At 48.1% G+C, this 23,736-nt stretch overlaps 1 protein-coding gene across 2 annotated transcripts in view; it reads left to right on the top strand.

Moving 5' to 3' along the window:
* Window positions 1-287: 287 nt before the first annotated feature.
* LOC148511723 (protein kinase C delta type-like) overlaps window positions 288-23,736 on the top strand; it is a 47,550-nt gene continuing 24,101 nt past the window's right edge. The window contains exons 1-3 of one of the 2 annotated variants that reach the window (XM_088482926.1): window positions 288-355; window positions 11,039-11,212; window positions 15,113-15,204. In XM_088482926.1, the coding sequence (XP_088339052.1) occupies window positions 11,090-11,212; window positions 15,113-15,204 (215 nt within the window). In that variant the 5' untranslated portion in view covers window positions 288-355; window positions 11,039-11,089. Of the gene's footprint in view, window positions 356-3,534; window positions 3,616-11,038; window positions 11,213-15,112; window positions 15,205-23,736 lie in introns of those variants that run through there. The other variant, XM_088482927.1, reaches the window with a different exon arrangement.

Below are 23,736 nucleotides of genomic sequence, written 5' to 3'. Positions count from 1 at the left end.
ATAGCAAAAAACCCGCACCTGTAGGAAAATCCTTGTAGGTGCGTTTTTTTGCTATTCTCGCACCCAATTGCCCCTATGAATAGTATTAATTAATATTATTACTGCACTTGGCACTCAGTAGGTAGTAGGATACAGGAATAGAAATCTTCATGTCACTTGGATGCCCAGGTCTTTATGTGATTTTTTGCTGTAATAAACCCCTCAGTTAATGATCTATAATATATGGTAGATGTTGACATGTTCTTTTATGTCTCCATTAGGAACCAGCAGTGCTCAGTCATCCTGCCATAGAGCCTCTGAAACCATCCAGAGACTTACATTTTACCACCAGTTAGGCCAGGGTAGTTTTGGAAAGGTAAGCAATGAACTTCCAATAGTCACAGGGGAGTTACTGTATGTCTGAGTTTGGATGCTATTAGAAATGAGCAAAGCTGCAGCACAATTCCATTCAATCTGTCAGTTTTGATTTTGCATACACATTCCATGTAATGATATTCTACAGGTCACGCATGCGCACAAGCTCCCCGACGTCTGGCGGAAGGAGCTGGACAGGGGTAGAGGGATCCAAAAGGATCCCTCTTCACAAACCAGACCTCCTTCCTATAGGGAATTGGCGGGTTGCGATGCCGGAGCAGGAGCATTCGCCATCTGAAGATGGTGAATGATCCCGCAGTCAAGCTCCAAAAATATAATATTTTCGGAGCTTGATGAATTCTGTCCCTGTACTAGCGTATGGGGACAGTGGGCCATTCCGTGAGAGGAAGGTAAGTAGGAGATATCTGCAATATTTCCTGCATAACCTGCTTGATGAATGGCCTGATAACTTAGTTTTTACAATTGCAGATGAAAATGTGCATTCTCACCTGCTTTTGTGAAAATTAAGTGATGATGACTAGGCCCCTTAATATTTTCCCTGATTTTAATTATTGATTCACCTGATCCTAAAGAAATAAATCTTCCCTGTGACTAATAATTAGGTTTTACCGCCGCTGAAGAAAAAAATGCTGCTCCCATTATATATAGTTACCTAACATCTTTATTCTTTCTTGGTCTGATCAAATTCAGGGGGAGGGTGGTAATCCATAGGGGAAGGAATAAAAACACAGAGGGGTATTCAATATGAAACGTTAACCTCGACAGCGAGGTTTTCGCCGCACATCGGAGGTTTTGCCAGCGAAAAAGTATCGCGCGCGCTCCCGCTTATCCCCGTATTCAATTTGAAATCGTCGAAAACGGGACCCAGCGATATTTGGATCGGCGAAAAAAAACTGGAATTATCTGGAAATAATTGTAGGAGCCCCTTAAAGATGTCCAGACCTCGGGGATCACTATGGGTACCCCCGTTTTTGCCTGCAGAAGAAAGTCGGGGTTTTTAAATAGCCGCGCAGGTGTTTTTTTTCCCGACATTGAAGAAGTGATGCAGAATAGCACTTAGGGGTTTTTTTCGTTTTTTTAAGTGGTCCCATCAAATTTGGGGTACATGAAAATGGGTACTAGCATATTTTTATTTCCCTAAAGGTAATTTTAAAAAATTCTGCAAAAATGCACCTGCCGCTACTTTGCGCAATGAATAAAACACCTGCCCCATACTTGGGGACCCCACCAGAAATAATTCGCTCGCTCGCATATTGAATACCCCTAATGGGGGCAAATTCAATTAGTCACGGGTTGAGTCGCGCGATCTGTTTCCACTGGTAAAGTGGTCGCAGTTATTTAATTACAAACCCAGGAGCAGCAATGAAGTTAATGCTTATTTATGTTTGCGCCCCCCAGAGGTGTGAGCAGGAATGAGCATAATTTGTGGTGTCTGGGCTGCTCTTGGTTCTGTAATTGAATAGCTCTGGGTACTATACCTGGGGAGCAGACCACTAATGGAATGAATGGTCCTACTCTATGGAGCATCCGACTGCAGGGACTTAGCTATAGTGGGTGCATGGGGTGCTAATTCTATGGGGTCTGGAGGCTTAGGGGGCCAGCCACCCCTGCACCCAGCTAATATTGGCCTCAGTGCTGAACAGTGCAGTAAGAACAGCTGACACAGTATTGAATACAGATATGGACAGTCTATAATATACTCACCATCAGGGCCGGCAACAGAAATCATGGGGCCCGGGACACACATTTTTTAGGGGATCCCATGTTGCCTGGCAGGTACAGGCTAGCCACCTGAGAGTGTGCCTTACCTAAATGTAGTTTCTCTGGGGAACCTCTGAGCCACAGTGTCCCTCCATGCCCCACACTTACCTATTTCTATGTCTACCTGCCGCAGCATCTCTGCCTGGGTGTCTTCTCTTTGGGTCAGCTCCACTCCTCAGCTCCCCATGTGCTGGATCCTCTTTCCTCTCGGTGCTGGCTTGACTCCGCTCGGCTACTTGATTCTCGACGTTCTTAACCTAAGCAGCATGGGGACTGGTATTAGCTCCTTTGCATAAGCATATTATATATATATTACACATAAGCTCCCCATCCCAGACTGTGCTTCCATATCCCAATGTGCTCCCCCATCTAACACTATACTCTCTCATAGCTCATCCCTCAATGTGATCCCCTATCCCCATCCCACACTGTGCTCTCCTATCCCCCACTGTGCTCTCCCATTCCCCACCCCACACTGTGCTCTCCTATCCCCCACTGTACTCTCCCATTCCCCACCCCACACTGTGCTCTCCTCTCCCCCACTGTGCTCTCCCATCCCCAAGCCCACACTATGCTCTCCCATCCCCCACTGTACTCTCCCATTCCCCGCCCTACACTATGCTCTCCTATCCCCCACTGTGCTCTCCCATTCCCCGCCCCACACTGTGCTTTCCTATCCCCCACGGTGCTGTCCCATCCCAATGTGCTCTCCCCATAGATTCCAGTATTTGTACCTTGATGTCATCAGTTACTGTCCAACGTCATTCCGTGCTATCTACGTGGACATAGAGCAGTGTTGGCTAACCTTGACACTCCAGCTGTTATGGAACTACATAACCCAGCATGCACTGCTACAGTTTTGCTATTAGGGCATGCTAAAACTGTGGCAGGGCATGCTGAGATATATAGTTCCACAACAGCTGGAGTGTCAAGGTTAGCCAACACTGACATAGAGGGGGAATATAAACCTGTGGCGAGCGAAGTGAGCCACCGTACCCAAAGCATGGTGCTCTCCCATCCCCCATCCTACACTGTGCTCTCCCATCCATCACTGTGCTCTCCCATCCCCCCTCTCACACTGTGCTCTCCCATCCCCCACTATGCTTCCCAACCCTATCCCATGTTTTGTGTTCTCCCCTCCCCCCAGGCTGCACTTACCTGCTGGAGCTTCCTCTTTATCTTCTGCAGTGCTGAATCCAGGCTGCTGCTGCTGCTGTGTGGGAGTGGAGACAGTGTAGAGGCAGAGCACTGGGGTGGGGGCGGTCCTAATGACTGCTTCTTTCTCTCAGCCAGTGATCTGAGGAGACAGTTCAGCTTACATCAGACTCCTCAGATCACTGGCTGGTAGATAGAAGCAGTCATTAGGCAGCAGCCCCGCCCCCACCACAGTGCTGAGCTTCTCCAAGCCCCAGCGTGGCCAGCAGTGAGTGACTCAGACCGGGCCGGTCCTGCTGCAAATGTGTATGTAGCGTGCAGCAGGTAATTAGGAAGATGGCACCCTGCCCCCCTGGCCCTGCTCAGTGCTCACCACTGGATTTGCTGCTGCACTGATCAGCACAGCCCGTACATTCCTGCACCCTGATGATCACTGCAGCAGCACAGGCAGTGGTACACTCTGGGGCCACCTAGAACCTTGGGGCCCTGTACACTAGTACCCCTGGACCCCCCCTATTGCCGGGCCTACTCACCATGAGGGATACAGTCAGTATCCCGGTGGGCGCGATGCCGACACTGATATTACCACCTCCGGCTTCCTGTCATTTATCACAATCCAAGTGATGACAGGGTAAGTAGCAGGGTGGGGGGGAGGGTTAGGGTGTGGGGAGGAAGGGATTACGTTCAGCTACTAGGGGGGGAGGTTAGGGTTAGGCACCAAAGAGGGAGGGTTAGGGCAGCGAGTGTCTGTATGCTAGCCCTGTCTGGATGCCGGTGTCAGGATACTGACAGCCGGGATCCCGACTGACGGCATCCCATGCCGATTCCCACCATGATACTAGTATAATCAATACTGTATATTGTATACACTAGCCCATATAAGATATGAAGAACACTAAGCAGGGCGCAAATCCATCAATAGAATAATTACATACTTATAGCTGCAAACACCTGTGAGCCTGTGTAAGCTCACAAAAAGGCTAGAAACTTGTTACTACAAAATATATAGAAATTAAGTTACGCTAATTACATCCCATTGATTAAACCATACATACACTGGGCATAGCAAAAATAAATAGAGATCAAAAAATAAATCATTTATATCAAATAAAATAAATCACAATAAATGACTACAAATAAAAGACACTGTATGTAATACTCACTAAATCATACCATATACCATGGTGGATCATACTTTGCCGATATATGAAAAGTGATTAAATGCCACTATATTTAATAGCTTGTCTTAAATGTCCACAAAGGAACCATCAACAAATTTATTGAAACAGTCGGTCCAATAAATATCTCACCAGAACAGATCCTAAAAGGTGAGTATATTACGTTCCCTCACTTTCAGACCTCCAGGTCTATAGCGGTGTTAGCCACATCACTCTGCGGCATTGCCATGGATATACACCCAGCATCAATGTTATTGTTCACGCTTGGCTGGATTAGGAGCTCTGAGGGCAGTAACTGTAACAGCCCCACAAATCTCTATAAGGAGCGCATCCAGCGTTTCTGGCAAACCACCGCTTTGATGCAATTATTGGCTCCCGCAGCAATATAAGAATCGGCTATTGATGATCGCTCCTCAGGTAAGTATCCGAGAATTTGGCATCCCGACTGTCTAATCCCGGCACGGGTCTAATGAGAAGCGCAGAAATCCTGACGCCTGTCAATTTACCTACGCCGCGAGCCTGACGCCCGGCATACCGATCGAAGGTAAGCCGGACGGCGGACGCGGACAGCCACGGGGGGAGAGGGTTAGGTTAGGGGCTCCCGGGGGAACTTAGGGTTAGGCACCCCCCTGGGAGGATTAGGCTAGGGGAAGGGGGAGTTAGGGTCAGGCACTGCCAGGGGGAGGTTAGGGTTAGACACCCCCCCCGGGAGACTTAGGTTTAGGCTGCAGGGAAGGAAGGGTTAGATTTAGGCACTTACAGGGGGGGTTAGGGTTAGGCACCCCTAAGGGAGGGTTAGGTTGGCAAATAGAGAAAATACTTACCTGTCGGGATCTACACTGCCGGTCTTCTGCTGTTGGGATTAGATCCGCCAGATATGCTTCCAATGGTATTCCATACCGATCAGTCTGAGAGATGTAAGACCGAAGGCTGAAAATTTAAGCCTAAGGGACATTAAACCACAAGTGTTTTGAGTGTTGCCAGTTTAATAACGTGTTGGATATTGCCCCTTTAAGTTTAGCTGGTCTTATGCAGCCAATGAATGTTTCATGGGGAGTGGGCTAAGAGTATATAATGGGGTGATGTATGTAAATCTGCCTCTTTGTTACAGTTTTTTTCCAGAACAGGGAAGTATAATGTTATGTGAATCTCCTGTATAAATCTCCTTTGCTTTTCTCTTTCTCCTGTTCTCTCCCCTCCTGCTATTCTCTTATTCTCTTCCTCCTATACTTTCATTCTATTCCCTTATTCTTTCATGCTTTCCCTCAATCTTCTATCCCACTGTTCCTGGTCTCTCCCTCTTGCCTTCCTAATGTCGCCCATTGCTCCTCTGTGTCACTGCCCGCTGTATGTGGGGCTAACACAGCGGCCTCCCCTGCTGCCCATCACTCTCCTTCCTCTCCCTCCCCTGCAGGCCGCCGCGCTTATCGCGGAAAGGGCCTGAGGCAAGTAGGGCAGGGCTGCGGCTGTCAGCCTTGCCCTTTTATATTTGCTGTATGGAGGCGGCCGGCGGTATCCGCCGCCTCCAATCATGCCTCCACGTGGTGCTCGGCGCGGCCGCGCGCCTTAGCACAGCCGAGGCCGGAAGCTTCGGCCCCGACTGTGCAGTGAGACGGAACGCGGCTCAGCTGGCTCCGTCTCTATTGTTTTTAACCAGCGGCAGGTAGTGGTGGCTGCCCCGCTGGTTGATTCAATGAGCGGCTTGCGGGCTGTTGCGCGCCCGCGATTAGGGCCGGGAAGGGGGCGTGGCTTTGCGGCCGCCATTTTAATACTGGGGTGGCTGCTGCTGCCTGCTCTAGGCGCGGAGGATGCCCTCCCATGTACCCAGTCTGCCCTATTAGTGCCCCATATTGTAAGGGGCCACACAAATTAGGATCCTCTTAGTAGTGTCACCTATTAACTAACTTCAGTCCCTGTTGATCTTTTAACATATGTCACTAGGAGTTCTGGAAAACATGAAATGAATATAGTTGTGCAGCCAGTAGTAAATAAATTGCAAAGCCAGTAATGAATAACGTGGTGCACCGACTAGGAAATCTGAAAAACATGTAATGAATGTAGTGATGCAGCAAGTAGTAAATAAATTGGAAAGACTAATGAATATAGTTGTACACCGACAGGGTGATTTAGAAAACATGCACTGTTCGGGGTGCAATACTATAGCCCATCTATAGGATTAATTATTAATACTGAATAATACCCTATCAAGTACAAAAAGAGACCAATCTGTACGTCTATGTCCAGGGCAGTGCACGGTTTCTTTTTCTGCCCTCCCCCAGATTCCCCAACTTGCTCAGATGATCGGTAGTGGAGCCCGCATATGAAATAAAAGGATTCAGCTCAGACCGGATGGCTCTACTGTTACATATAATTACCGTGTCTGCTTGTACTGGTTGTATAGGCCAGAATTATTTCATTCCGTACATTCATATGATGTCTATTATAGCTGGTTTTCAGTGCTGTTTATGCCCGCTTACTGGTAACATGTTAAAAATCAGGCATTTGAAAGTCCATCTGTAGAAATTCCGCGTTTGCCTCTGAGCCCTGTCCCCTTTACAGACAAGGGCTGTTAGGTTTTTCCCAGTGGGAGGCACAGGCAGGCCCCTCCTGTGAATATATATTGCAGAGGTCACGTGTATGACCAGTAGTGGTGGGCTCTCCACTACCGCAGTACACAGTTACGCCAGCAGTTATTTAGTCTCCCAGGCATAGAGCTAGGCGGTCCTGGCTCCCCTGACCCAGAGAGCTAACTGGTTGGCTGCCCAACACTGCTTCAGTTGTTACCAGAGTTGGGACCATGGCGCCTGGGAGAAGTGTAGCAACCCACCACCCCCTGCACACACACTCCCTGTACCTAACTGAGCTAGTGTGGTATGGCAACCTGCGGGGGAATTCTGGAGTGAGGAGATGAAACAGCAAACAGTGGCAGTTTTTTCTGCTGGGCATTGAGGTCCTATTGGTGTAATAGAACGCTTTAGTGATGCACTATCTGACATTAATGGGTAGCTGCTTTGACACTGCCTTATTTATGTATAGCACCTAGGATCTGACTTTTATCTACTTTGAATCATTGTTATCAGTCAATAGAGGAGATTGTATGATATATTCTGAGCACTTAACTTAAATTTACAGAATACAGGTTCTACAGTGAGATCCCACAGGGTGCACAGATTATTACTACAATTACTGCCCCAAGCAGCTGTCACTGGAGTGGAAACTCCTATAGGAAGCTCCATTCTCAGCTATGCTCCTACTTTGCAAATAGTTCATCCTCTCTTCCGGTTGTTCATTTGCTAGAATTAATTGTTCTGGTTGACTGCTGCGTAATGTCCATTTTGTTGCCAGTATTGTGCCTGGTATACAGTTTGGGTTTGCGTATACCCTGTCGCAGTTCAAGTATTTAGCCCCTCAGGCCGTTTTGGCCGGTGACCCGTGTCCTCCTTATGTTTGGCAGTTCAGCTTGCAGTCATTTTAGGAATTAGCTTGGAGGGCCATTGCCCCAGGACTTTGCGGTGTTAGTAGGTGGGTTGGCTGGAATGGGAGCGTTTTTTTTTGTTTTTCGGTGGCTCAGGCATGTAAGAGCTTGCAGAGTCATGCTGACATTTATTTGGGATCTGTATTTGCAAGGGCGCTCGCTCACTGTAGTACGGCTTAATTAGCGTTCCCGCTAGGCTGTTTTAGCGGGGCGCAGCGCCCTGTCCTCCTTTGGCACGTGCACAAGGTTGCCCTCTCTAGCTCCGGCGCCTTGCCTGCCACTGGAGCTAGAGTGAACACTACTTAATTTGAAGGCGTGTCTATTTTCTCTGTGTTGTATGACAAGCCTGGCCCCTTCAGGTCCTTCATAATTTTGGGGGTGTGCAGGAGTTGGTCCAGGTCGACCCCTAAAGCGATTGACTGCAGGTGTTCCATTGATATGTCCATGCTGATTGCTTTCCTTGCTGGCTGCGGTCCCTTCAGTTTGTTTTATTTTCAGCTTTGTATGCTTGCTGTTTTAATTAGGTTTTTTGCCATTACGCTTCATGTAGTGTTTTTGTGGGCTGCAAATTAGTTGCCCCCTTTAAAAGGGCTGACCCACCACTCACTATTGGGGACGTAATTTATATGCCTGGAAGCAATGCTAGGCCTTATACAGCGCTCCAGTGTGGACCAGGCTGGTAGAAGGCGCTGGCTTCACTTCAACCATATCCCATTCCTGCAGTATGTCCGGTGGCGCTGGCGCACGCTTTTGAGCAGATGCCTTACGATGGGATGGGGCATGGTTGATGCACAAGGATGTATCCCGTTTACGAAATACCAGTTTTATCATGTTTTGCAGCGTTGTTTGGCTTTTTTCAGCGCTCAAGCTGGGCAAGTTCGGTACTCACTCATTTGGAATAAGTGCTGCTTCATCTGCAGCTTCTGCTGGCTTATCCGACGGGGATATCCAATCCCTTGGTCGGTGTTGTCCTGCTCCATTCCATTGTTCTATTCGTCCGGGTTTAGCTATTTTGCTCCAACGTAGCTCACCGGAGGCCTAACGACTCGCCGACCTACTGCTGGAGTCTATGAGGAATTTTTTATTTTCGCCCGGGGTCCCAATTGGCTTCTGAATTATATGATATGGCGTGATGGTTAGTTTACTCCGGGTGTTTTTTAGTTTTTTTGCCTCAAGTCTGGTTAGCTACGTTGTTCCCCTCCCCCTTCCCCTGTCTTTGTTACGTTTCCATGTCTTGTCGGTATGGTGTATCTGTGGTTCGACTGGTTTGTTTGTGTTTTTTCTTTCTGTATTCTAAGTTGCTGCATCTGTCCTGGAATAACCATATCCACTCAGGTTATGCTATGTGTACATATGAACGCCATTCAAAGCAGTGTTATAATTATGTTAGAAATAATACTGCCAGAATGGCATTTGGTTTAAATAACTATTTATTGTAATAGATTTAATGAATGATAATATATAGATCTCCAGGATACTACCATATATTTCAGAAAAATATTGGAAACACCGATTTTGGGCAGAGACACTAGTTTAATTACACATTTTTCTTACCTATATAACACTTTCATTTTTTTTTATATTTCACGGACTTTATATTTTCTATACATATTTTCAAGACTAATCAAAGTTATAATTAATTCTGTGCATCAATTGCAGGCAATTTTTTCTCTCTACCCTTCATTGGGAATGATTTAAGTCAGCAAACTGCATTGTATTTGCGCTCTATTGTCATTAGATCCATTTGATAGATAACAGATGCCCTGCCTTACTGCCAGTTGTGTGTTCTTTCATTGTCCGCAGGAGTGTGTGGAGGAATGTTGGTTCTGGTGCGGTTGGATGTGGCTAGGAGGAAGGTAAAATACTGTACTGGTGAGATACATGTTGGAGAATGATGGTGGTGTAGTGGACCATGCTGGTGGTATGGTGGTGGTATGGTGGAGAATGGTGGTGGTATAGTGGAGCAGGTATTTATTCAATTTCGCATTGCACACTTGTTTCGTGTGGATGATGTGCATTTTAGTCCGGCAGGATTGCCTGATTTTCTGCTGATTGAGGGTGTCTTGTTACAGGGTTGAGTTATGGTGGCGGCGCATCGGTTTAGGCCTCTCTTGGCGGTAAAGAACGACACTTGGAGTTAGTTTATGTTAATAGGTAGGTTTAGTGGGTGCGCTCTCATTGAAGTGGAGTAAGGCGATAGCCAATTGTCCTGGATGGAAAATGGCTATATCACCTGGACCGGTGGTTGAAGTTAAAGGAGAGTTGATCACCAATGCTTGGCTTGTGTGTGTGTGTGTGTGTATGGAGCTGTTTGGTTGTTATTGTTCTGTGCGTTCTTTTGTGCCGTCACCATTATTAGTATTAACTTATAGTCTAAAAATGTAATGACTTGTCAAAAATAAATTTGACAAAATATTTAAATGCCAACACTGTTGTCTGTGTCTTTATTTTAGAAGTTAAGTTACATTGTATTTAAGAAGGTATTATATGGTAACAAGATAATACACGTTAGTGAGTTTAGTGTCTCTGTAGAAGTATTGGGAGTCCCTTCAAACTGTTGCTATGGGCCCCTCAAAACTGTGACCCTACATAAAATGAATTATGCTCCAGTGAGCATGGATAGTTCATAGTTGGATAGCCAATCAGGAGCTGTCTCTTACACTGTCAGCCAATCACACATTAGACCAGCTGCATATCCCAAATATTTCAAGTCTCTTTCTGCAAAGTGGAAAAATAGGTGCAATTCTTTGTCTAATGCACACTTAGCAAATGCTCCTCTCATCAGTATCTGCAAACTTTTACTTCCAGCAATTAAGGTGCTGAGAGGGGGAGGAGGGTGGTGTATACTTTAAGATTCCTGTCTCGGGCCCACTTGGAGACCTTAAACTGGTGATCAGACCCTTATCCTCCCATCCATGGTCCCAGATAAATTGGATTATGGGTGAGGGAAGGTGACTTCAGAACAAAAGCTTCTTATTGGTCTTTTCTTATTCAGTAATCCAGCAGTTAATACACAATCACTGTGATACAACAATGCATTTGCCTTTATGTTCCTGTGCTGCTTATGAGGCTGACTCTGTAATATTTCCTCTAGGTCCTGCTGGCTGCAGATTCCTATGGCAGTCACCATTTGGCTGTTAAAGTCATGAGCAAGAGAGAGCTGCTAGCGGAGGGCGAGGAGGATATGGTGTTTGTGGAGAGGAGGATATTAGAACTTGCATCGGGAAGCGCCTTCCTTATCCATGGGTACTTTGCTTTCCAGACCAAGGTACTGCTGTCATTATCTCTGTATTGTACAATATATACACATATACCATATATCCTCAATTTCCTCTGCTGTGACTTTCCTAGATAGCAAATCTCATCTAATCATTTCCAGAAATCCTGGCATTCTGTATCTACAACACTTGGTGATATAGAGGTTAATGAAAATAGACAACAGAATTGAATGTTGTACCAGAGTATATGTCTGTCACATCAGACTCAGTGGCGGATCTAGACTTTTCTTTTAGGAGGGACTATTTAAGAGATTATACTGACTCCTCCCCTCTCTATTCATTACTCCTCCTACTTACAGTTCTATCACTCCCATTTGTAACAAGTTTTGAAAGAAACAAACATAGGATGCTCTGTACTAAGCATCGCTTATGGGATGTGGTACATCCCTCCTGTCTTTGAGTACATACCATGTTTAATTACCGCGGTATGTACCAAGAATATCACAAAGGATAGCTCTCCTGATAAGAGCTGTCTTTTGCGATGGCTCCAGACAGAGGAACTTCCGGGTTTAACGCCCTCCGGGCCACGGAGGGTAATGGGAGGGATCCGCTCCTAAGGGGAAGCTTCCCAATAAGAAGCCCATAGGCTTATATTGGGTAATGCCACCTGAAGGTGGCATTACCCATCAGGACAAAGCACCAGAATACATCGTATTCCAGTGCTTAGTACATTACATTTGGGGAATGCAGTACAATCCCCAAAACTGCATTTTCATGGATTTTACAGAATTTTTGCCTTTAATGCATCCCCCCCATTATCCTATGCTCCAGAGCCCCCCTTGTAATAATATGCTCCAGATATACCCACTAATATGCTCCACACACACCCGCCCCCACAATAATATGCTCCAGACCCCATCCCCACATGACATAATATAATAATATGCTCCAGACCCCCCTTGTAATAATATGCTCCACACACACCAGCCCCACCCCCCCAGTAATAATATGCTCCAGATCCCCTCCCCACAAAATTATATATTAATATGCTCCAGACCCCCTTGTAATATGCTCCACACGCCCACCACCCCCAATAATATGCTCCAGACCTCCCAATAATATGCTCCAGACCCCCTCCCCACAAAATTATATATTACTATGCTCCAGACCCCACCCACCTCCCCACACACATGTGCACTGCACCACATGGTGTGTATGTGTGTCCCCGGGCCCCCATAAAAATATGCTTCAGTCACACAGTCAGAGTGACAGTCTGCAAAAAAGGGACAGGACCTGCCCTCTACACTCCATCCATGATCCGGCCACATTACCCCTGCGCTGCTCTGCTGCTGAAGATGGCACCAGTAGACGGACCCTTCAGTGTCCTCAGATTCCTTCTATTCATGTCAGAAATCTCTGAGCTCATGCGCAAAGGAGTTGCCGAGAGGAGAAGGCCCACAGAGAGAGACACTAAACTGGCAGCCCAGCAGCAGCAGTGTCGCCATCAGCAGCAAATCTGAGTCAGTCTGTCTGTCATTGCTGGAGCTGCAGGCCTGTCCTGCTGCACTGTCTGACACTGGCAGTGTAAATAAGTGGTCGGGGCTTCAGGCTGTGTGATCACCCTTATCCCTTTCCCCCTCCCTGTATCCCCCACTGGTCAGACTAAGAGGTCTATTTACTAAGCAGTGTTAGGAGACAGAGAAAAGGGACAGCCAATCAGCTCCCAACTGTCATTTTTCAAACACAGCCTGTGAGATGACAGTTGGGAGCTGATTGGCTGGTACCTTATCACTTTCTTATCACTTTTCACTCTTGTCTCCTAACACTGCTTAGTAAATAGACCCCTCAGTGCTGCAGTTTTATATTCATGTACACAGCTATTTTGTATCTCCTGCCACATTTATTCTAGTGCTGGAACCTGGCTGTTTATTTGGTTTAAATATTTAGTTTGGATGTATTATTTATTATACCACCATCACTGCTATAACAGATTCCTCCCCCACTGCAAAAACATGCTGTATATCTTCCCCATCCTTCCCAACTTGCCTACTTTTAAGTTGTCCTCTACGGGAGAAGCCAGAAAGGAGATGCAGGTGGGCAGTGAGGGGGGTGGGGCCGGACTAATGCACATTTGAATAGGGGGCAGGGCCATATGATGTAATTATTATAGAATTGTGACTTTAAGCCCCGTCCCTCCTGACAGACTGTGAATTCCCGGTAAGGTTCCTACCATTCTATCCACTAGTGCCTACTCTTCCGAGGGTGCGGGTGAACTGCCTGAAAATTCGGGAGCCTCCCACAGGTTCCAGAAGAGTAAGCAAGTCCCAAGTATGCAGTAACATATTCCCCTACATATCACTTCACTGTCCTCCCATGCAGAGGTGTAGTGTGTGGCCAGGGCGACCAGTGCATGAGCGTGCTACGGCACAAAAAAGTGTGTGCTATATTATATATATATATTTATTTCACATATGCATACATGGCAGGGTCACGCATACATTCATACATACATACACACATACATGAACATATAAGCAGTATCAAACATATGTACATACATACACACACAAACAGACATACAGGCAGGGTCACACATACATACACATACAGGCAGGATCACACATATATACATACACACACACACAGGCAGGGTCACACATACAGTACATACATACACACATACAGGCAGGGTCACATACATACATTCATACACACATGCAGACAGAATCACACATGCATACATACACATACAGGCAGGGTCACACATACACACACATACAGTACATGCAGGCAGCGACATACACATACATTAATACAGGCATGAAGGGTTACACATACATACAGGCAGGGAGGGTGATAGACATAACTGGGATACCTCTCTCACCTTAATGTGGACCCTGCAGCTTCTTCCTCATCGACATTCTGCTGTAGCCCCGCCCTCTGATGAGGTCAGATGAACATGTGCTGAGCTTCACCAATCAGGGCTCAGTACAAGCTCCTCTGACCATGGAGTCTCTCACTAGAGCAGCAGAAAGGCAGGACAGGACGCTGCTGCTCTGTATCACAGCACCTGGCAGGCTGTCACCTACTTGACAGCTGCTTCCAGAGTCCGACTTCAGGGCACCCTCTGGCAACTAAGGTGCCTGGAGCTCCGAAACCGCCCTCCCTATGCCCCTGCTCCCATGCAGTAAAACTCTTGTGAGACCATGCTCTACTATAGGACAGTAATGGCCTGGTGGCATATCACAGTTTAGCTCATTCGTTCTTGCTGTTTGACTGACATTACTTATAAGAGGCCCCATTGCAGCTATGTGGGTGATTGTAGAAAGCCACACTCAGACTCAGGACAATGCAAGAAAGGACAGTTACAGGGAGACAGTGGTAATTCTGTACCAGGTATCCGTGCATCTGTCCTGCTTCCTGCAGGAAGAAAAGAGCGGCTTTGCCTGTGTTATGTGGCCCATAGATAGGGACAGGGTCGGACTGGCCCACAGGAGTACAGGGGAAATCTCTGTTGGGCCCCACTGCTCGAGGGCCCCCCTCCTCCTCTAATGTCAAGTTTTAGACAGTGCACTCTAATTATACATTGTTACTCTATTACAGGGTCAGTTATCTGGTAGAGCAGGACCATGGATGAACAGACCATGCACTGTAGTATCCATGTTGTCTGCAGGCTATCTCCTCTATAATGGCTGGCCAAGCATCCATTTTGGCTGGCCACAACCCTTAAGTATGGGCCCCTACCGCTGCCTTCCCCCAGTGGGCCCTTCATGCCACAGTCCGACACAGGATAGGGGATCAATGCCTTAGATAACAGCTTCTAATGCTAATGTAGTTATGCAGCCCTTCTGCAATTATTAATTCATTGAGATGTTTTGCTTTAGATCCCATTTGTTCCCTCCTGGCTTCCCCGACATGTGTAATGATACTACTGCTTCTTCCATAAACAGGAGCATGTGCTTCTTGGCATGGAGTACGCATGTGGTGGGGATTTCCATCAGCTCCTCACAAGGGAAGGCTGCCTTGACATCCCCAGTGCAAGGTGAGGATATAGAATGATATATTGTAAAAGCAACTAGATAGAGGATGGACTTAATGACAGTGTTCTTCTGATGTATAGAAATAGATAACACAGGGGCCCCGATGATTAAGGAATGGTCTCTCTGCGAGGGATACTAAACTATCCAACTCGCATCAGGGGGAAACTTGACACAGGAGCAATTCATCATTGCTCCGGTGCGGGTACAGCTGCTCCAAAAAGCAGCTGTTCCCTCGGTTAGTATCACAGCTACAGAAGTAGCTGCATTACGTACCTCTTCTCCGAGATCACGCATGCGTAAAGCCACCAGGGAAGTAGTGAGGAGGTGGTGGAGGATCCACTCTAATCCCTCTTCGCATCCCTGGAACTTCTTCCTATAGGAAGGAGCGGGAATCCAAGAACAAGCGCCGTCTGAAGATGGCGCTTGTTCTCAGAAGCAAACTCTGAAAACTTTCAGTTTTTGGAGTGTGCTGAATATAAGGTGGTCCTACCAGACCCCTGATGATGAATGGCCCAGTAACCTAAACTAGCATTTCCACATGGTTACCAGGCCATTTATCGTTTGATGAATAGGCCCCCACAGTGTTTAAAAGCATACATCTTTGTTATATCTTAGAATTGGGATGCCAGTAATATTAGCAGGGAAAAACAGTTGTGACATAATTGTAAAGCTGTTTTATCAAAGTGTGCAAACATGTCACCGATCACAGCTAAGTCTTTCACACTGGAGTGTTGCGTACCCGGATAATATGGTGGTCGACATATCGTATCCATTGTACACATCAGATCAATGTCATGAAGGATGGAATGATTCCTTGTTCCGTTCTTCATTACCTTGCACGGAGCCGCATGCGATATCATCCAGTTGGCCATGCAGTACGGCCGACTATAAGATATCATTGACAACCACGGGTGCGTGCAGATTGGCCATAAAGATGTGTCCACATACATCTATCCTCCATGCTCTACAAGTCGCGTCACAAATAATGCAGGAGCATTGTGTGCCTCGGTAGCGCTGAGCGTCTTTCGTGCAACTTTTTACCTTCAAATGCGTCTTATTCACACAGTGATGCAAATAGCTAGCACAAGCAGCTTCTGCTGATTAAAATGATATGCAGCATTACAGTGTTGTAATGTAGCGTTTGTGTCGGCCGCTGTAACACTGTAATGTAGTGTTTTGCATGCAGATACACCCGGAGACGCACATGCTGCATATCATTTTAATTAGCAGAAGCTGCTTGTGCTATCTATTGGCATCACTGTGGGAATAAGATGCATTTGAAGGTAAAACGTTGCACAAAAAGATGCTCGGCGCTACCAAGTTATGCCACGGCATGGCGCGATTAGAAGGGCTGTTTAACGCGCAAGGAGGCTAGTTGTATTATTATTATTATTATTATCTTTTATTTATATGGTGCCAAAAGTGTTCTGCAGCGCCTTACATAGTACATAGAACTAATATGTATGAAGACACATCTGTACACACTCAACGATCCTGCCGATATGTCATTCCGATTCTGCTTGAAACTACTACTCATCAGATGTGGTTTTTAGAAGCAAACTGTTGCATTTAGTATTCCATGGTTTGAAACTCAATCCACATCCAGTGTGTAGCAATTTGTAAACCACATACGGTTTTACCCCAGCCTACCTCAGGGTAGAGCTTGGCTGCTTGCACTGAGTCTCACCTTGACCAGTTATATGTATCTGGTTGGCACTGCTAATAATATAACCATGGCTAGGGCAGCTCTCTCCGCTCTCTCTCTTTCTCCCTCTGCCTCCCTCCTCTCTCTCTTCTCTCTCTCCCTCTCCTCCATTTCCCTCTCTCTCTTGCCCTCCTTACTCCCTCTATTACACTCCTCTCTCACTCCCCATCTGCTTTCTATATCTCTCTCTCTCTCCCCCACCACTTTCTCTCTTCTCCTTCTCCCTCTCTCCCCCCCTCCTACCACTATATCTATTTTCTCTCACTCTCATTCTCACCTCCCTCTTTCCCCCACCACACTCTGGCTCTGATTCAGACCCGTTCGCTGACGGAGGCAGCTCGCAGGTCTGAAGGGCGTTTTTATTTTTTTTATATGTCCGGCCTCCTGGCCGCACGCTAAGCTGTGGGTGACCACCCACAGCTTTAGCGAGCAGCCAGGTGATGGTCGTGACCATCGGGGCTTGCGACGAGACCTTTGTGGTAGGGTCTCATCTGCCGCAAGCCCCAGTGAGCTTCCGGCTCTAATAGAGCCGGAAGCTCACTACTGACATCACTTGTGATGTCAGTAGGGCTTCCCCCAAATGGCAGGCATTCCTTCGGGAAAGCCTCCGTTTGGCCAGCCACCCCCCCTCCCCGCCTACAAAACGGGGCAAGCTGTCGATCAACATCGATAGCCGCCCCTTTTGTAGCGAATTCCGGAGTGAGAGAATTTCTCTCTCGCTCCGGGGCTTGTGCACGTGCAGCGTGCGCACTGCCCAGCCATCAACCCGCTTGCGAGCGCTTAGCGCTTGCGAGTGGGTCTGAATCAGGCCCTCTCTTCTCCTCCTCCCTCTCTCTCCCTCCTCCCTCTATATCTTACTTCCCTCTCATTCTCACCTCCCTCCCTCTATTCACAATGCTGGAGGGGGTTAGAGGCTGAGTCTGTGGCAGCCAGTGAGAGCTGTGAGGGGAGGACAGGTAGGGCCTTGCTCCAGTTCTAACTGCATTTGCATAAAATTGTCAATGTTTCTTATAAATGTTTGATAAGTGACTGCAATATAGTGCAACATCAGACATGTTCATGTGCTAATATTAACAAACATGGTTAAAAATATAAGATTACACTGAGATCCTTGAAATTTTGTGTGCACAATCTTAAAACATCAAGGTTTTTGGAGATTTTAAAACATTGTTTTTGGGGAAATCTGCTTTTTAATGTTTGCATCTGTGACCATGAAAATGATAATATGCTCTGAGCAAAATGTTTTTCTTTTTTTTAAATATCTTGATCAGGGCCAGATTAAGGCTTGTGGGGGCCCCAGCGCAACTAAGTTGTTGGGGGCCCCCTTCAAGCTACACAAAGCCGAGCCCAGCCATGCCCCCAGTAGCAGTCCCCCCTCAACAGTCCCCAGGAGTACCCCTAGTAGTAATCACCCTCTATGCTGTGTCCCCCAGTAGTGGTCACAGCAGTGTGCATTGCCCCCAGTAGTATCCCCAGCAGCACCCCTAGTAGTACCCCCAGCAGTGTCCCTAGTAATAGTCCAATCCCCCCCCAGCAGTGCCCCTAGTAGTACCCCCAGAAGTCCCTAGTAGTAGTCCTTCCCCCCCCAGCAGTGCCCCTAGTAGTAACCCCATAAGTCCCTAGTAGTAGTCCTTCCCCCCCCCACAGCAGTGCCCCTAGTAGTAGTCATCCTTTCCCCCCCAGCAGTGCCCCTAGTAGTAGTCGTCCCCCCCACCAACAGCAGTGCCCCTAGTAGTACTTCCCCCCACACAGCAGTGCCCCTAGTAGTATTTCCCCCCCTCCCACAGCAGTGCCACTAGTAGTACTTCCCCCCCCAGCAGTGCCCCTAGTAGTACTGCCCTCCCCAGCAGTGCCCCTAGTAGTACTTCCCCCCCCACCAGCAGTACCCCTAGTAGTACTTCCCCCCCCCACAGCAGTGCCCCTAGTAGTAGTCCAACTGCAGCAGTGCCCTTAGGAGTAGTTGTCCCCACCCCCAGACACGCACACTGAAAAATAAAAAAATTCTCCACTTACCTTAAGCCCCGCTCCAGCATCTGCTCTTCCGTCCGGTGTCCTCCCAGGCCGGCCCGCTCTGCATGATGGGAGAGACGTCATCGTCTCTCCCATCAGCCACTGCGGGAGCCGGAAGACGGCTACTAAAACCAAAACACAGCTGCCGGCGCCGGTGGCTGTGTGTTTGTGCTGTGTAGTGCGGATGGCACTTATGTGCCATCCACACTACCGTCCTGCCCCAAGCTGATGCAGCAGCACTGACTGTGCTGCTGCATGCAGTAGTGTGGGGGCCCTCTGTGTGTGGGGACCCAGGGACGACCGCCCCTGTCGCCCCTCCCTTAATCCGGCCCTGATCTTGATCCTAGAGAAAATGAAGGGCCTGACTGTGAGTCACACGCACTGCCGATTTCTTTATGCTGCGCATGAATCTATGTCGCACTGCGCATGGGCCCAGATAGTGTGCGCACAGGGTCAGAGCTGCAATTGAGGTGCACGGGAGACACAGTCTAAGAAAAGGAAGCAGGCAGACGCAATGCCGACCGCCGGCTTCCCGACTGCTTAATCCCGGCAATGGTTAAATGACAGGCATCGAAATCTCGACGACTGTCATTTTACCTACGCCGGGAGACCGGCGCCCGGCATCCCAATCGAAGGGATGCCGGGCTACGGCCGCGGACAGCCGCAGGGGGGGGAGGGTTAGGTTTAGGGCTCCTGGGGGGGACTTAGGGTTAGGCACTCCCCCGGGAGGTTAGGGTTAGGCTAGGGGAAGGGGAGGTTAGGGTTAGGCACTGGGGAGGAGGTTAGGGTTAGGCAGGAAGGTAAAGGAGGATTAGGGGGGGAATTAGATTAGTTATACTTACCTCTCTAGATGATCGGTATTTCCTCCTCTGTCGGCCTGCTGCTGTCGGCCGGCGGTAAATCATACTGATTCCCTCAGAAATGTGCTGACAATGTAGTGGGTGTTCCTGGGCAGTGACAGGGAGGTGGCTTAGAGCATACACAGAGATGGCCCTTCTCATGGGTGTGTCATGGGTGTGCCATAGGCATGTCATGATGTGTTGTGGGAGTGTCATGGGCATGTCATGGGTGTGTCATGGGCGTGTTGTGGGTGTACCATGGGCATGTCATTGAAAATGTGTACACAGACTCTCAACCACTTATACCAGGATAATTATGCCAGGCGCTGGTGTATCACACAGGAAAACACTTGGATAGTATAAATATATTTTTAATTATATTAATAATAATTACACTTATACATATAGAAAAACTCCCGGGAATAATATCAAAATAAGTATTCAGACAGGCTGTCGATGGGCCTTAAAAGTCATAAATTGCCAGCTCAGCCGCTCATATAGGAGGCCATACTCAGATGGGGAAACTGCATCTGCCATAGGGCTGGTGCCAGTGTCAGTGGTACGACCAATTTGTATTTCAGCATCTATGGGCACTGACAGTGGGTGTCTCAGTCCTTGCACATTCGTAGGCACAAGAGTACACCAGGGAGGACTTTGCAGTATCATTGGCATGAAGTCACCGATGGGCGACCACCAAAAGATGCACACACGGATGCGGCTGGGTCCCACTCAGAATCATATGCTCACCAATGCCAATATTACCCACATTTTTACATTGTCAAACACTTATAAAGCAGAAGCTACATGAGATGTATATTTGGGACACACTCTTATAGTAATAAATGTGTGCTGAGAATAAAAGTAAACAGTAAGGTAAGTTGCATTGGTCACTTGATGAGGAATGTCCCTATAGTAATGTATACATATTTCTCCTTCATCCACTAGGGGACACTGGAGCTTCATGACAGTGGGGTATAGACGGTGGGTTGAGTTGAGCCTGGCACTTTAAAAATCTACAAGTGTGACTGGCTCCTCCCCCTCTATGCCCCATCAGCCCCAGTTTTTAGAATGTGCCCGAGTAGAGCCGGTGCACAGGGGCTGTCTCCAGCCCTTAAGTATATATATATTAATTTATAAAGAAGAAACAAGAGGACAGGCAGACTGTTAGTTGTGACAGTCTGCCTGCATCGTGGGAGCCGCCAGAGAGGGGACCACACGGCTACTGCAGCCTGTGTCCGGTCACCCTATGGAGGGGAGGCTGCCTTTTGGCAGTGAAGGAGTCATCAGACTCAGCGGGGCCCGCCACAGCTAACACTGGCTTGTGTCCGGGTCCCCGCTCTCCCCTCACAGCCCAGCGCTCTGGCCGCAGCAGCCCTGTGAGTATGCACACCTCTCCTGTCTAGCAGGAGAGGTGAAAATAATTTGCTGGGGTTTTTTAACAGCGCACGGCTGTGAGTGCCACGCTGGTGTTGCGGAAGAACACCAGCGCTGGCTGTTAGGTAGGCTCTGCAGAGGAAGCGGCGGTCCTACCTGTGCGTGCCGGTGCTTGTGTAAAGGCACCGGCACGTTAATCACTGGCGGCAGTCGTGCCGCTGGCCCCCGCGTGCGGCTGGGATGCAGGGCTATGCCGCGCGCATATAATAGCGGTGGCCATTGACAAAAGGGGGTGGAGCTTATAGGCCCTCCTCTTCCTCCTTCACTGCTGGGCTCGTTTGGCGCGCTCTGAGAGGGAGTGGCGCCTCTGTAGAGCTAGAGCGGATCGGAGGGGAGAAGACTGAGCTTCTACAGGGGGTCTGTAATTACAGTAAGGTAGTTCACTACCTTCTGTTTTTTTTTATTGATTCTGCTCCTCCCTTATATTGCACTGTCTGCACCTGTTACTGAGCTGCATTATTATTGAAATTCTGCTCCTCCTATACTGCTCTGTCTGCATCCTGAGTAGCATTATTATTGAAATTCTGCTCCTCCCTTATTGCTCTGTCTGCACCCATACTTGAGTAGCATTATTATTGAAATTCTGCATCTCCCTATACTCCTTTTGCACTACTGAGTTGTATGTGGTGTCTGTCTGTGAGTAAATGATGACATCCAGAACAGAAAAAGCTGCTTCACAAAAGCTGTTTGCCTGCAGTAAGTGCAGGAAAAAATTTACCCATGCTCGCTCCGAAGGGTCTTCCCTGTGCGAGACGTGTGAAGCAGAGAGTGCTAGCACGCAGTCTGTCACTCCCTCCTTCATAAATAGTTTGGCAGGGGTCATGGCGGATCTTTCTTCTGAATTAGCCGCTTCCCGTAGGGAACGGGAGGCCGCCAGAGATCTACCTAGCACATCTCACCCTTCTTTTCTAGCAACAGAACCAGCGTGGGCTCAGAATTTAGTCCGCTCGGTGAATAGCCTTGCTCAGGTTATGGGTTCTGCGTCTAAAGCTCCTGAAGCTACGGTAAGTCGCTCATCTAAGAAGAGGGCTCTTCCGGCGGTTCTCCAGTCGGATGAGGACTCGGCAGCGGATCACTCGTCTCAGGAGGAAGGGGAGATGCTGGACGAATCAGACGTAGAGACTTACTCACAAGAACCTGAGGCAATGCAAGGTATTGATTCACTCATCCTAGCGGTGAGGGAAGTTCTTAAGATTTCTGGCCCGGAAGCTCCAGAATCGTTAGAAGACTCCTTGTTTGCCAGGTCACAGAAGATTGCTATCACATTCCCTGTTTCTCTCCAGTTGGACGAACAGATGATGGCAGCTTGGCAGAATCCGGACCGTAAATTCCAGATTCCTAAGCGTTTTTTCTCTCTTTACCCGTTTCCTGCCGAAAATAGAAAGAGGTGGGAGACCCCGCCACCTGCGGAGATTAGAAACCACTTTGAAATCCATTTATACGGGTGCAGGTGCTCTTCTCCGGCCGGCCTTGGTAGGATCTTGGGTCAACAAGGCTGTGGAAAAGTGGGCGGAACAATTGACTGAGGGTCTTAATTCCAACACTCCGCGGGCAGATCTGATTACCTTGGCAGAACATATTCAGGAGTATGCAGTATACTTAGGAGACGCCTCCAGAGATATCGGCCAGGTAGGCGCTAGGATTTCTGCTTCGGCGATCTCTGCTCGCCGGGCACTTTGGCTTCGTGCCTGGCAAGCGGATGCTGAGTCAAAGAGAGCAGTGGAAGCTCTTCCTTTCACAGGCGATATTTTATTTGGTCCAGAGCTGGACAAGTGGATCTCGCTGGCCACTGGAGGTAAGAGTACTTTTCTACCTTCATCAGCACCTCCTCCGCGTCGCTCGTTTAGGGGACCTTCATTTCGCTCCTTTCGAGCATCTGCAAGATTTCAGGGACGATCGCGAGGTTCGTCTTCAGCGGGGCGAGGAGGCCGTGCTAGAGGACGTCAAGCGACTAATGCCCGCCGTCCAGATCCCAAGCCAGCAGACAAGCCTGTGGCATGACGGGCTCCCATCCCATCTCGGAGATCCGAAGGTGGGGGCTCGCCTCCAGCGTTTCTCGGAGGTTCGGAGATGGACTTCTCCAGACACTTGGGTTCGGAATCTGGTATCTCAAGGATACAAGATCGAGTTCGCTTTCACTCCTCCTGTGCGTTATTTTACAACAGATTTGCCCGTCGATCCCTTGAGGCAACTAATTTTGCGTCAAGCAATCGAGAAACTTTTGCTGGCCGAGGTTCTGGTGGCGGTTCCCACTGCACAAAGACAACAAGGGTTTTACTCAAACCTTTTTGTGGTTCTGAAACCGGATGGGTCAGTCAGACCCATTCTGAATCTGAAATCCTTGAACCAGTATCTTTCATTTCACAGGTTCAAAATGGAGTCTCTCCATTCTGTCATTGCGGGACTAGAGGCAGGAGAGTTTCTGGTGTCGATCGATATCAAGGACGCCTATCTGCATGTCCCAATTTGGGTTCCTCACCAGGCTTTCCTCAGATTTGCCATCAAGGAAGCTCACTACCAGTTTCAGGCCCTGCCGTTCGGTCTCT

The sequence above is a fragment of the Taudactylus pleione genome, unplaced genomic scaffold (assembly GCF_031769625.1).
Source record: "Taudactylus pleione unplaced genomic scaffold, aTauple2 ptg000296l, whole genome shotgun sequence".
In the NCBI taxonomy this organism is placed as follows: domain Eukaryota; kingdom Metazoa; phylum Chordata; class Amphibia; order Anura; family Myobatrachidae; genus Taudactylus; species Taudactylus pleione.
The sequence above is the reverse complement of the archived record's forward strand: the minus strand, read 5'-3'. Positions and strand labels throughout refer to the sequence as shown.